Source organism: Leucopleurus acutus, assembly GCF_964270905.1.
Source record: "Leucopleurus acutus genome assembly, chromosome: X".
Taxonomy (NCBI): Eukaryota; Metazoa; Chordata; class Mammalia; order Artiodactyla; family Delphinidae; genus Leucopleurus; species Leucopleurus acutus.
Genome location: NC_139148.1, coordinates 45,121 through 59,726, shown reverse-complemented (window position 1 = coordinate 59,726; position 14,606 = coordinate 45,121). Strand labels below are relative to the sequence as shown.

At 64.3% G+C, this 14,606-nt stretch overlaps 1 protein-coding gene across 1 annotated transcript in view; it reads left to right on the top strand.

The window, feature by feature from the left end:
- Nucleotides 1-13,299, top strand: part of PPP2R3B (protein phosphatase 2 regulatory subunit B''beta) — a gene marked incomplete at its 5' end in the record, with an annotated part of 52,006 nt that extends 38,707 nt beyond the window's left edge. The window contains 9 exons of the mRNA XM_082864519.1: nt 288-362; nt 1,887-1,973; nt 3,127-3,283; nt 7,059-7,107; nt 7,642-7,731; nt 8,635-8,810; nt 9,453-9,571; nt 9,660-9,766; nt 13,039-13,299. Coding sequence (XP_082720645.1) covers nt 288-362; nt 1,887-1,973; nt 3,127-3,283; nt 7,059-7,107; nt 7,642-7,731; nt 8,635-8,810; nt 9,453-9,571; nt 9,660-9,766; nt 13,039-13,189 — 1,011 coding nt within the window. The 3' untranslated portion in view covers nt 13,190-13,299. The remainder of the gene's footprint in view (nt 1-287; nt 363-1,886; nt 1,974-3,126; nt 3,284-7,058; nt 7,108-7,641; nt 7,732-8,634; nt 8,811-9,452; nt 9,572-9,659; nt 9,767-13,038) is intronic.
- Nucleotides 13,300-14,606: the final 1,307 nt, after the last annotated feature.

Sequence of the window (14,606 nt, the reverse complement as noted above, 5' to 3'; positions counted from 1 at the left end):
TCTCAGAATCTGGGATGGACTTCCACGGTGGTCGTTTATACATTTACACGTGTCAGATTATTACCCTCGGCCGCGAGAGGTGGTCTGCTTCCTTAGCTCGTGGCCCAGATGATTCTGTGTGATCCTTTAATTTGATGTGATTTCTTGTAACCGTGTGTTTGGGGTGATGCTGCGTGAGCGGCTCTGTGGCTGGATGTGTGAACCTGGATGTTGCTGGTGGACACGTGCGTTCTTATCCCTGGGCCTGGCGGCACATCCCAGGGCCGTGTCCCATCCCCTGTGTGCAGGACGTGGTGAACACCCACCCGGGCTTGGCATTCCTGAAGGAAGCATCAGAGTTCCACTCCCGCTACATCACCACGGTGAGTACGAGCACGTCCGCTGCCCCTGTGGCTTCCGTGGGCGCCTGAGGCCCGGGCTCCAGGCCCGCCGTGAGGGAACGGACACCCAGCCCCGGACCTGTGGCCCTTCACGGCCCGCTTTCTCACCAGGAGGCGGGCGTGGGGCTCGGGCACGGGGAGGGCTGTGTGTCCCACCTGGGTCCCCAGCTGGGGCGCTCAGCGAGAGCCTGGGTGGTCCTGGCCGCGTGCCCCGGGGTCGGACAGGGCGGGGCAGGCGAGGGGACGTCCAGAGACCCAGCGGTCTCCCTCTCTGGGCAGGAGGGGCCTCAGAGGACACCTGGGCCCCTCCTCCTGAGGGCCGGGTCTCCTCGGGTCCAGGCGAGCCCGCCCAGCGAGTTGGAGCACGGTGCTCTGAGCGCTGCAGGTAGGATGCCAGCCTGGCCTGGGGACACGAGGACCCCATGGCTCATCCCCCGCCCCCGCCCTGGTCAGAGGTCACCCGGGGAGGACGGCCCTCCAGCTCTAGGTGGAGGTGGGCGGCGCGTCAGCCCCGTGGCACGCCAGCCGGGGGCACGCTTGTCGCGCGGCGCGGAGCGCACGCTCGTGGCAGTCCATGTGCCCGCGGTTCCCCAGGCCTCCCTCCACCCCCTCACCACTCCTCATCGCCCTGAGGGCCCGTCGCCGAGGAGCAGTGCCTGGAGCCGTGCCTCATTCCAGCGGCAGCAGGGAGCGCTGCGTGTGAACGGTGCTGTGCGCCAGGTGCTCCGTTCCCATGCCCCAACCTCCCTGCGCAGACAGGACAAGGCAGGGCACGTCCGGGGGGGCGGGGGGGGGACAGCCTCCAGCAGGGACGGGGGAAGGGGATGTCTCAGACGAGGACAGGTTGGCAGGGATGCTCCGGGAGGGCAGGTGAGGGGACAGCCCACGACAGGGACAGGCGAGGGGACGTCTCAGATGAGGACAGGTGAGCAGGTGCCCTGGGACAGGTGAGGGGTATCACAGTTGGGGACATGCCCACCTGGGAGCGGAGCTGAGCCCCGTGGCCAAGGTGGGCCTCACTGTGCAGGGGGCAGGGGCCACTCTCTGGCTTTAAGTTAACGTTTTTCATTCAGTGGTCAGTTGAGTGTCCGCGGAAGCATTCGGGGCAGTCTCTCAAACCACCCGCAGTGTAATAAGGGCTCCCAGCCATGCAGAAACTGCGTGCCTGTGCTGTCCCAGCTCAGGTGCAGCCGTCTCACCCGGACATCCCCCCACATGTGACAGCAGGTCCGCTTCTCCTGCCACATGTGTCCTCCCTGCAGCTGGAGGCGGGGCTGCTTCCCACCCCCACCTCCGTCTGGTGACGTGCCGGGCGGTCGCCCTCTGCTGGCGACATGGGGCCCTGCGGCCCAGGGTGCGGAGCTCCTGGTGAGGCCAGGCAGGAGCTCGTAGGCGAGGTCCCAGGCTGGGCTCCTGCAGCACCACACGTGGGGTTGCTGCACAGTCACGTGCAGGGCCCCCAGCCCCCCACGTCCCGGTGCTCAGCCGACGGGCCTCCTCCTACAGGTCATACAGAGGATCTTCTACACGGTCAACAGGTCCTGGTCCGGGAGGATCACGTGCGCAGAGCTCCGGAGGAGCACGTTCCTGCAGGTGGGTGGCGGCTGGCCGAGGGGACACAGGGCCTTCTGCATGCCCCCGCCCACTCATCCGTCCTCCCCAAGTTCCACCGCGACCCATCCACCCGTCCCTGCACCTGGCCCGCATCAATCCCCTATCCCTCCACCAGCCTGTCAGCGGTCAGCGCACGCGTCTACCCAGCCGTCCTCGTTACCCCACCCCGCCTCCCTCCCTCCCTTCCCCGGCGTCATCCATTTCTCGACCCACACGCCAGCAGTGCATCTTTACCCACGTACACGTCATCCGTCGGTCCACCCACCCCTCCGCCCACCCGTCGTCTCTCCCTGCACCCACCAGCCTGTCACCCGTCCCTCCATCGACTGACGCATCACCTGTTTCTCCCAGCCAGTCCACCCACCCGTCGTCCACCTTCTTGTCCATTTACCCGGCCGTTACCCATTCCTCCAGCAACCTATCACCTGTGCCTGCATCCATCCCCCACCCATCATCCACTTCTTCGTCTACCCACGCTCTCGTTCATCCCTCCAGCCCCCACCAGTAACCCGTCGCTACACCAACTCCTAGGTCATCCATCTGTCCACCCTCCCACCCTCCATCCCTCACCACCCCCCCTCCTCCCCCCTCCCATCCTCCCTCCCTCCATCCCTCCCTCCAGCACCCAGCTTCTCAGCGGCCACCCCATTCATCTGCCCACCTGTCATCATCACCCCACCCACCTGTCATCCATCGCTCATCCCCCGACTCGTCCATCATCCATTCATTTTCCTGCCTTTCATTTATCCGCCCGCCCACCGTTTTTCTTCTTCCGTTCGTCTTGTACCCTTCCTTTCCCCTCATCCATCCTGGAGGCATGGCCCCGCCCCCGTGCACCCGGGTTCTGTGGACGTGTGTGTGTCAACAAGCGCGGGGCTGACCCGCTCGCGTCAGGAGCCCCCGGCCACGAGAGCGTACGTGCTTGGGCTGCTCCGTGCTGCAGTCTCGCAGACCTGACCGGGCGCACCCCGACCTGGGTGCTGGGCTCCCAGCCCTCAAGCAGGTCTCCACCAGCTCTGACCCTCTGCCCTCACGACGTGAGACTCCTGGGGGGTGTCCCTCCTGTGGGAGGCCCCTCTCCACGCTGCAGCCGGAGGTTCCTGGCAGCGGTTTTCTGGGTGTGTCCTGGCAGAACGTGGCGCTCCTGGAAGACGAGGTGGACATCAACCAGCTGACGGAGTTCTTCTCCTACGAGCACTTCTACGTCATCTACTGCAAGTTCTGGGAGCTGGACACGGACCACGACCTGCTCATTGACGCGCAGGACCTGGCCCGGCACAATGACCACGGTGAGGACGCGGCCTGTGGGCGGCAGGGACACAGCACTGGGGCGGGCACTGCCCTGCTGGGCTCCTGCGTCTCTAGGGAGGCCAGCGTGGCTGCCTTCCCTGACCCTGGAGGCCTGAACCTTGTCCTGCCTCTGGTCTCCTCCTACAGGACACATGGGAGACAGGGACACAGCACAGGACCCTGGGGACCAGGGCGGACACGGGACACGGCACAGGACGCATGGGGACCGGGGCGGACACGGGACACAGTACAGGACGCGTGGGGAACGGGGCAGACACGGGACACGGCACAGGACGCCTGGGGACCAGGGTGGACACGGGACACAGTACAGGACGCATAGGGAACGGGGCAGACACGGGACACGGCACAAGATTCATGGGGAACGGGGTGGGCACGGGACACGGCACAGGACCCGCAGGCACCGGGGTGGACACGGGACAGGACGCACGTGGACCGGTACAGACACCGGACACGGCACAGGACGCATGGGGACCGGGACAGACACCGGACACAGTGTGGGACGCATGGGAACGGGACAGACACGGGACACAGCACGGGACACACGGGGACCGGGACAGACACGGGACACGGCACAGGACGCGTGGGGACCGGGGAGGACACGGGACACGGCACAGGACACATGGGGACCGGGGAGGACACGGGACACGGCACGGGACACATGGGGGACGGGGCGTACGCAGGTCACAGCACAGGACGCATGGGGAACGGTGCGTACGCAGGTCACAGCACGGGACACGGCACGGGACGCATGGGGAACGGGGCGTACGCAGGTCACAGCACGGGATGCATGGGGACTGGGACATACGCAGGTCACAGCACGGGACCTGCGGGGACCGGGACGCACAGGTCCTGCCGTTGGTGGAGGCGCTCTCTGGGGGGCGTGGAGCCCCGTCCTGAGCAGAGGTAGTGGCTGCCACAGGCCGCATCCGTCCATCCCCCCCGCTCTCCCCGCCCCACCTCCCCTCCATTTGTCCTCAGGTATTTGGGGGCCACCCCACCCGTCATTTCACGCCAGGTCTCCTGATGAGCCCCAGTGTGGGCCAGTCTGGGTGCTGCCCTGAGCTCCCAGCACCTGTTCCCGTAGCTGAGCAAACACCTGTTCTGCAGGTGGGGCAGCGTTCCCCTCCCTCCCTCCTCCTGCGGCTTCCTGCTCTGTATCGGGGCCTCGAGCGGCCCGTCCGTGGAGTGGACGGTGCCCTGTCTGCGTGGGCGGTCGGGGCACCGTCCCAAGGCCAAATTCCAGCTCGGGGGCCTCTCGGGCCGCGGCGGGTCGGACAGTGGCGGCCCCCTGGTACTCGTCCTGAGGGGAGGGAGCGGTGGAGCAGAGACATGGTTCCCTGAGAGATTTCACTTCTGGCTTCTGGGTTTGTCTGAGCTTCCGTGCGTTCTCGTCGCAGAGGGGCCTGAAAAAGGGAACTCTGGCCTCCGCACAGCTCAGGAGCAGCGGGGGGATCCAGTGTAAATGCTAAGAGAAAATGATCCTCTCCCACCTCCCGTGACAAGAAATCACATGTTCAGGGTGCAGAGTGGACCAGAATTTAAGTGCGCCGCGGGTTCTTAGTTTTAGAAACAGTTTTCTTAAGACTGCACGTTTTCACATAACGTATTTTTCACGTACCCACATGCACGACCGGATTTGTGAATCCTCCAGGCATATGTTTTGTCTTTGGTTGACGGGATTCAGACGGTCCCCTGACGTGAGCTCCCTGGCACACCGTCTGCTTGCTGTATCTCTCTGACTGGCCTCGCGAGGGTGCCGTGAACGCTGGCGTGTGGACGCCTGAGCGGACGTGGGTCTCTCTCAACTCCGTCCCTAAATTCGACGCCTGGTCTCAACTCCAACTGCCTCTGTGATCTCGGGAATAGCCCCAGGCGCAGACCCGTGGTGGCTGGCATGTGGTTCCCCAGATCGGGGGTCACCTGTCCCCACCCGTCCCCACGACTCTCTCCTGGTGCCCACATCCCTGTGTCCACCCCGTCGAGGTCTCACGTCAGGGCATCTCGTGGGGCTGGTGTTAGGGCTTTGTCACCAGGAAAGGCTGGTGGCGTTGTGGCCTCAAGACACGACTGACTGTGGGGACCGTGGTCTTGCGGCCAGCACAGGACACTGGGTGGCTTCGGGCACAGCCCCCCAGCTGTGGACATGAGCGCCGTGATGCGTCTCTCCCCTTCCCTCTGCCGCTTCCTAACCTACCAGGTCTTGCACAAGAAGCGGCAGGGGTCCTCCTTACGTCATGGGAAGGAACGGGCAGAGGGGCAGAGCTGACCTTTCCCGTGTCCCACGGACGAGCAGGTTCTGTTCTCAGATTGCCAGTCGTGGCAGTGAGTCTGAGTCAGCTGTCCAGTTCCCTGGGGCTCTCGTCGTGGCAGGCGGGGGGTGGGGGCGGACCCTCAAAGAACAGGAAATTATCCTCCCAGTTCTGAGGCCAGAGGTCCAAAATCAACGCATTTATGAAGGACTGTCATCCAGGAGGGGCTTCCTGAGGCGGCTGTATCGGATGACTGCAAATCAGGGGCTTAAAATCCATCCTCCCCCAGCCCTGGGGACCAGACGTCTGAAGTCAGGGTGTCCCAGGGCTGCGCTCCCTCCAGAGGCTCCAGGGGAGGGTCCTTCCCGCCTCTTCCAGCTTCTGGGGGCTCCAGGCGTCCCTGGGCTCGTGGCCGCATCCCTCCCGTCTCTGCCTCTGTCTTCTCGGGGCTTCTCCTCTGTGTCTGTGTCTCTCCTCTTCTGTGTCTTAGAAGGACCCTGCCATTGGATTTAGGGCCACCCTCCTCCAGGAGGACCTCATCTCAGACCCTTCACTGCATCACATCTGCAGAGACCCTGTTTCCATATAAGGTCCCGTTCACAGCCCAGGAGTGAGGACGTGGACATGTCTTTCTGAGAAACACTGTTCAGCCTCTGATACCATCCAGTCATTTCCCATTAGAGGTGACTTTCATTGAGGCAGGATGACTTGGGGGAAAAGACACTTTGTCTTTATTTCTCCATTTTTGTGGTTATAGGTCTTGGGTATGGGCTGAAAAGTGTCCCCAAAATTTACACGATGAAGCCCTGACCCCCGGTACCTCAGGATGTGACTGGATTTGGACATGGGGTCTTTAAAGAGGGGACGAAGGTACAATGAGGTCACTAGGGTGGGTCCTGATCCCATAGCACTGGTGTCCTTATAAGAAGAGGAGATCAAGACACACGCAGAAGGACGACCCTGTGAGGACCCAGGGAGGAGATGGCCGTCTACACGCCCAGGGGAGAGGCCTCGGGAGGGACCAGCCCTGCTGACCCTTGGATCTCAGACTCCGGCGTCCGGGACTGGGGGAGAAATAGCGTGTGCTGTTGAAGCCGCCCGTCATTATGGCAGCCCCAGCCCACTAATTTGGTGTCTTTCACTCTTTTATCCTCTTAGTTGCCTGGGGGTTGGATGCATTTGTGTGCTGATCACAGCAGACTGAGTGTTTGGAGGCAGAACCTCTGCAAGGGCGGACGTGTGTGTCCTGCCTTTACCGCCCGCTCTGTCTTGGGGCCCCTGGGCCAGCTCTTCACTCTCGCTTTGCTCTGGGCTCAGGTCCTGGACTGGAACGTGCCGGGCAGCGCCTGAGGGAGGCCGGGAGCAGGAGATTGGGTCCCGAGGGTTCCGCCTGACTGGGCTTGGGTCTCGGCATTCAGACCTGAGCCTGCCCAGCCGCCTGCGAGGCTGCGACGTGGGGCCGGGAGCAGCGTGCGGGGCTCACGGCCTGCTTCCTCTTTTGCAGCCATATCTACCAAGATGATCGAGAGGATCTTCTCGGGAGCCGTGACGCGGTGAGGCCCGCCGCTCAGCTAGCCGGTCCCGTCAGCGTTTGGGCTGACGTTCCGCACGCACGTCTGCGCCTGACTCGTTCGCTCCTGATGTGAGGTGGCCGTGCTCTGGGAGTGCGTGCCATCGTCACGTGAGGTCGTGGGTTAGGGACACGCGTACACACCTTTGTCACACGAGGTCACGAGTCAGGGACACATGCCACCCACATGAGGTCACATGTAAGGGGCACGCCATTGTCACTCGGGGTCGTAGCTTGGGACACATACACGCCTTTGCCACGAGGTCGTGAGTCAGGGGACACAGGCCCCTGCACCTGAGGCTGTGACCGTGGCCGCTGCTCCTGCCGGAGCTGGGCCCCAGGGACCCTCCTCCGGGTCACATGGTCTCTCTCAGGCCTTGTTCCGAGTAGGAACCAAGGGTACAGGACTGGACCAGACGCAGGGTTCCCCACGCCCCGGGGGAGGTGGGCGGGGACCCCTCTTCAGGCTGCTTCTCCCTGACGCAGTCTTTGTCTCTCGATTCGGCCCTGAATCCAGAGGGAAAAAAGTGCAGAAAGAAGGAAAAATAAGCTACGCTGACTTTGTCTGGTTCTTGATCTCCGAGGAAGACAAGAAAACCCCGACCAGGTGAGTGTCTGGCAGCTGTGCTCTGCTCTACTTGCTAGAACACTTAGGAGCAGGGGCTACTGGTCACCCCTGAGCGAGGCCGCCCCCGCTCTGTGATCCACCTGGGCAAGGTCAGACACAGGCAGGGCTCGCACTGGGGGAGGGGTCCCCGGGTGGTGGCGTCTGTCCCAGGCGGGGCTCGCACTGGGGAAGGGGTCCCCAGGGGGTTGCGCCTGTCTCAGGCGGGGCTCACACCGGGGGAGGGGTCCCCGGGTGGTGGGGTCCGTCCCAGGCGGGGCTCACACTGGGGGAGGGGTCCCCAGGGGGTGGCGCCTGTCTCAGGCGGGGCTCGCACTGGGGGAGGGGTCCCCGGGTGGTGGCGTCTGTCCCAGGCGGGGCTCGCACTGGGGAAGGGGTCCCCAGGGGGTGGCGCCTGTCTCAGGCGGGGCTCACACTGGGGGAGGGGTCCCCAGGGGGTGGCGCCTGTCTCAGGCGGGGCTCACACCGGGGGAGGGGTCCCCGGGTGGTGGCGTCTGTCCCAGGCAGGGCTCGCACTAGGGGAGGGGTCCCCAGGGGGTGGCGTCTGTCCCAGGTGGGGCTCGCACTGGGGGAGGGGTCCCCGGGTGGTGGCGTCTGTCCCAGGCGGGGCTCACACTGGGGAAGGGGTCCCCAGGGGGTTGCGCCTGTCTCAGGCGGGGCTCACACCGGGGGAGGGGTCCCCGGGTGGTGGGGTCCGTCCCAGGCGGGGCTCACACTGGGGGAGGGGTCCCCGGGTGGTGGCGTCTGTCCCAGGCGGGGCTCACACTGGGTGAGGGGTCCCCGGGTGGTGGCACCTGTCCCAGGCGGGGCTCGCACTGGGGGAGGGGTCCCCGGGTGGTGGGGTCCGTCCTGGGCGACCATGCTGACCGTGGCCCGGTGTCACAGCATTGAGTACTGGTTCCGCTGCATGGACCTGGATGGGGACGGGGTGCTGTCCATGTTCGAGCTGGAGTACTTCTATGAGGAGCAGTGCCGCCGGCTGGACAGCATGGCCATTGAGGCCCTGCCCTTTGAGGACTGCCTGTGCCAGATGCTGGACCTGGTGAAGCCCCAAAGCGAAGGTGATGCCGGGGGGCGGGTCCCCCAGTGGCACAGGGACACCCCGGGGGAGTGGGTCCTTGGGGGTTGGGAAGGTGGTCCCCAGCCCTGTGGCCCTGTGCCTGTGCTCCTTCAGGGCCCACATGGAGACCAAGCCCGGGACCCCTGGTGTGGGCACTTCAGCGGGCCTGTGCTGGGGCCCCCGGGCTGTGTTTGGTGGGTGTGGGAGCCGGGAGCCCACCAGGTGCGTCTGTCCGGGGGCGCTCAGGACACCTTCCAGGGTCAAAGGGAGGGTCTGCCCTAACCCACCCGCCTTAGTCGGTGTCGTGCGTCCGTGTCCTGGACCCTGGTCTCAGGTGTCGTCACCGGGGGCCATGGTGGCCTGGGCCTTCCTGCCCTGGCTGCGGGTTCCTGCCCCGTGTCCGCGGGTCCAGGGCAGCTTGGGTCCCGCCCTCAGGTGACTGGCGGGCGGCCCTCGCTGTGTTGGGCCCTGTCTCCCGACCCCTTCCACCCCCCGGGCTTCTGCCCACACCCGTGGCCTGGTTCGCGGCAGGGGGTGCCGTGTCCTAAGGCGTGTCGTTACGCACGCATGCACACACGGAGGTGACGTGGCTCCTGGGCGTGCGTGGGAGCCGCGTGTGCTCACGTGCCGCCCTCGCCCGCAGGGAGGATCACGCTTCACGACCTGAAGAGGTGCAAGCTGGCCAGTGTCTTCTTCGACACCTTCTTCAACATCGAGAAGTACCTGGACCACGAGCAGAGAGAGCAGATCTCCCTGTTCAGGGTGAGTGGGGGGGGCGTGGAGGGGGCGCAGGGGGGCACCTCTGGGTCCCCCCCCGCCCCGTGTGACATGACGCGCATGCTTCCCGCAGGAGAGTGAGAGCGAGGGCCCCGAGCTGTCTGACTGGGAGAGGTACGCCGCTGAGGAGTACGACATCCTGGTGGCTGAGGAGGCCATGGGGGAGCCCTGGGAAGACGGGTAAGGGTGCGGCGGGCATGGGGGCCCGGGACGCGGGGACGGCCCGCTGGGGGGCGCGGGGACACTCGCCCCATGTCACGGCCCGAGGCCTGAGGCCGCAGGCAAGAGACGCCTGCCCCGCTCCACGTGCCACTGTCCCCCCGGAGGGCAGGGACCCACGGAGGCCGGGCCCTCAGCCCCCCGCCCCACTCCCCACCGCCCGGCTTCACGCCGCCCTGACCCCGGGAGGGCTTGCTGCTGAGGTAGTCCCTTCCCTGGCTCCCACGGGCTCTCCCAGGGTTCTGTCTCCGGAGCTCCCTCCGCCCTCTGGGGGTGGGACCGACAGGCGGCTGGAGGGGCGCAGACCCCACCCCTGCGGAGGGGCGGCCGGGGGAGCCGGCACGGCAGCCCTTCGTGGAGTCTCCCGTTGGGGAGCATGGCTGTAGCTCAGTGGGCACGTCTGCCGACGATGTCCCTCCTCCCCCGTGGCTGACGGGTGTGGACAGCTGAGGGGAGCGGGGCTGGGGACTGGGCGTCTCCCCCAGGGCCTTGGTCCTCAGGCTTGAAAGCAGCCTTGCGGTAGAGGAGTGTTGGGGTCCAGTGTTCATGCCTGGGTCCCTGGCGGGCTCGGACCCCCACCCAGAGCCTCCCGACCTGCCTCTTCCCCTGACGGGGCTGCTCGGCACCGGGGCCGGGGTTGGCACGGCTGCTCGTGTGGTGCATGGGGTGGCGGTGGAGCCCAGGGCCTGAGGGTCACCCTCTGCCTCTGAGGGGGGGCTTCAGTTTGCTGACAGCAGCTCTGCCTGCCCAGGGAACCATCCTGAGGGGGTTCCGAGTGGGCAGGAGGGTGAGCACGCCCGTCACCCCAGATCCCGCCCACCCTTAGGCCTTGTCTTTGGTCCAGGTGGTCCTTCTCCAGAAGGTCACAGAGGTGGAACCCCACAGCCCCTGCATGCCCGCCTTTGCTCTCAGCACGAGGCCTCCGAGAGTCCTGCGGGTCCCTGGGCGCGTCAGGAGCTGGGCCCCTTCACACCTGGCCACGTCCTCACCAGCGACGGACGTTGGCTTGCTGGTGTCCGTTGCTTTGGGCCTGGGCACGTGTGGCCGGCCCTGGTGTCGAGCTGTGCGAGCTGGATTTGTGGGGCTGTAAGCGCTCGTCTCCTGGCTCAGAACCTGGGCGGGGGGTTCCGGGTCACCTGGTAGACAGATGCACCTTTACCTCCAGGAGCCGCCCACCCATCTTCCCACGTGGCTGCGCCACTTTGCGTCCCCGCCAGCGTTGGGCGTGCGTTCCTGCGGCTGCACAGCCTCTCCGGCTCTGCCGTGGTTACGGTTGGCTTGTTTTTTAAATTGTAGCCACTCGGACGTGTGCAGCAGGATTGCACCCTGGCTTTAGCTGTTCGTGTCCTTGTTGCCCTTTTCTGGTGAATGGCTGTGTCTTCTGTCTGTTCCCCATCGTGGGTGACTTGTTTCCTTCTGATCGAGTCTCAGGGGTCTTTCACCTTCTGGATACAAGTCCTTCCGGAGGGAGGGGACTTGTATTTCCCAGCGGTTTGTGGTGTATCTCTTCCTTCTCCTAACCTTGTGTATCACGGAGGAGACGCTGTGAACTTTGATGAACTGCCATTTGTCACTTTGTCTTTACGGGCTGGGCTTTGGTGTCGCGTGTAAGAAAGGATTGCCTAATCCAAAGCCACAGAGACCCTTCTGAAGTTTCAGCGTTTTCCACTTTACGCTGGGTCTGTGGTCTGCTCTGAGTGACCTCCCCTGTGGGGCGCGGGGTCTGGTCCAGGTTATTTCTTTATGCACGTGGATGTCCAGTTTAACGCAAGACCCCCAGGTCAGCATCTCTGTGGAGAATCAGTTGACCGTGTCTGTGGGGTCTGTCTGTGAGCTCCTTCGGTTCTGCTGACGCTCATCTGTGCAGCCAGCAGTGCAACGCCGTCTCGCCTGCCGTGGCCTCGGGGTGGGGGCAGTGGACTCACGTAGCGAGGCCTCCGACTCTGGTCTTGCCCAGAATCGTCTGGGTCACTCCAGTTGCTCTGGCTTCTGTGTGAATCATATAGAGTCGGCCTGACTGTCCGGGAAGAGCCTGGGGAACGTTTACTGGGCTGAGCCGGGTCTCTACATGGTGAGACTTGGCACCGTGACCGGGTGACCACCTGTGAGCTGGTCTCGGGACCGTCTGTCCCGTGACCGGTGTGGCTGGCCTCTTGCCGCCCCACCCCCGGCTGTGCTTCCTGCAGCTCCGAGGTAACCCAGCCTCTGCGTGGTGAGACCCTGCATCCTTCAGCGTGGTGCTGGCTGCTCTGGTTCCTTTGTTTTGATGTGGACGCTTAGGAACAAGCTTGTCTCTACACAATATTAAGCTGAGACTCTGAGGAAGGAACGAGCGCTCTGGGTACAGCGACACCTTAGAGACATCGAGTTTCCTGATCCACAAAGCACTCTTTCCGTTTATTTAGGTCTCTGATTTCTCCTGCCAGTGTCTTGTAATTTCCAGTGTATGGATCTTACGCGTATTTTGTGAGATTTGTACTTGAGTGCGTCATCGTTTTCGGTGTTGAAAAGGTCCTGCTAAAGTCTCCATCCCAGCAGTTCACTGGTGATGTAGAGAAATACAGTTTATTCACCCTGTTGTGGTTCCCCCACCACCCAGCACGATGCTGAAGGAAAGTGGTGACGGGAGACGGCCTGGCCTTGATCCACGTCAGGTGTGGAGTCCCCCGCTGCCCGGGAAGCGTGACGCTGCTGTGGGATGTTTCCGCCCACGTGCTTCCCCAGCCTGCGGACACCCCGCTTCACCGCCGTCCGCAGAGACTCTGAATCCTGCCCTTTGTCAGGTGCCTTGGCCAGATGGCTCCTCACCTGTCGTCTGCCGATACAGATACGGCGAGGTTCTTGTGGTTGAGCCGGCCTTGCCTTCCCGTGACAAACCTGGTCACGGTTCGTGGGCCTTCTCATTTGTCCTTGGACTGTGCTGCAGAGATTACTTGCACTTTCTTGTGACACTGTGCCCTGCTTTGGCACCGGGGTCACGCTGGCCTCCTGGCAACCATCCTGGAATCAGGGTCACGGCCTCCTGCAACAGTGAGGGTGCCTCCACCCACCCTCTGGAGGAGTTTGGGTGGAGGCCGTGCCTGTTTTCCCCGCGGGCAGGACTCAGCAAGGAGGCCGTCGGCGTGGCAGTCCTGCGCTCACGCGTCGGGGGGCTGCCAGCAGCACCTCTGGCCGTAGGGGAGCACAGGTGGGGCGCGCGCCCGCCCGCATCCTCACCAAGCCCCTCCCTGCAGGTATGAGGCGGAGCTCAGCCCCGTGGACCAGAAGCTGAGCGCGCTGCGGTCTCCGCTGGCCCAGAGGCCCTTCTTCGAGGTGCCAACCGGCCTGGGCGCCGTCGAGCTATATGAGTACGAGCACGGGGGTGACGACCTGCCGCCCTCGTGACCTGTGGCCTCCGTGGGGCGTGAACGCGGCCTCTGCCTCAGGAGCAGAACTGTGTGCTTGTTGAGCCCTTTTACAGAAAGTGAAGTGCGTTTGTATGGAGAGACCTTATTTATTCAGCACAGAAGCTGGCCAGAGATGGTCACGGTCACTGAGGTGGGTCCCCACCCGCCCTGGAGGAGCTGACACGCGTGCGAGAGCCCCAGGCCCAGCCTGGCGGTGAGGACGCACGCGCCCCAGCGTCCCCAGCGGTCAGGGTGACCTTGGCCCCACTGTCCAGCTTCCAAGTGTAGGTGTTTGCAGGCTCGCGTCGTCTGGCTGAGCGGCAACCAGGCGCCGCCCCAGAAGATCTGCCTGCGGTCGTGGATGTGCGCTGACTTCGGGGAGGGGTGTGGTCGTCAGGAACATTCCAGGAGCCCCCGCGCCTCCATCCCGTGGGCGCCCCCGCAGGGGCCACTGTCCCGGCCGGCCGCAGCTTCTCCCCCAGAGGGAGCGCCCACATCAGCATATCTTTTATTGTTTTTGTGTAAATGTACAGCATATGTAAAGTTGAGTTTTATTTGCCGTGCAGAGCAGTTTAAAAACGTTTTATGAGATCACGTTTGTATTTTCAAATAAAGAATTTAAAGATTTTCAGCCCCAGGCTCACCTTGGGGCAAAAACGGACACAGCGGCCGGGGATTCCGAACTCAGGTCACAGAGGGACGTGGGGACAGACGGTGGTGTCACTGTGGGGAGACCGCAGGGTGTGGAGGCCCTCAGGGCAAGGAGCCGGGGCGCAGGTCCCAGGCCCTGGGCCGCGGGGCTCTCACAGCCTGACCCTCTGGCCACGGTGGTGGGGCTGACACCACCCGATGGCCACTCTCGCCCACGGTCACTTCTGAACTGTGCGTGAGGGGGTGCGAGCCTTCCCTGCAGACACCACGGGGAGGCCCTGACACCCACCCTCCACGCTGCTCGGGCCACCCCCCGGTCCGCCCGGCTGAGTCGGCACCAACCTGAGACTTACAGGGAGGGCGAGGCCTGCGTGTCCAGGGGGAGGTGGCCGATGAGCCCCCTGCCCAGGCCAGGAACAGGTCGTCTAAGGTCTGGGCGCTGAGCAGACCTCAGGGAATGAGTCTGTCCACCCTGCAGCTGGGCCCGCGGCGCTGGACAGAAGACGCGCCTACGGCAGGGCCGGCTGTGAGAGGAGCCGGCCCCCGCATAGCCAGACCACGTGGGGCCACGTGGCCGAGACCACATGGCCGCCCACAGGGTGGTTCCCAGTCAGTTCAAGGACAGTTTGGCAAGTCCCCAGAAAGCGGACGGGGGACCCTCACCTGCCGTGGCTGTTGGGGCCGTGAAGACGGGTGGGGGCAAGGCCAGCCGCACTCCCGCCCGGAGCCCCCTCCCAGGCTGGTGCACTGACCACGCGGGGTCT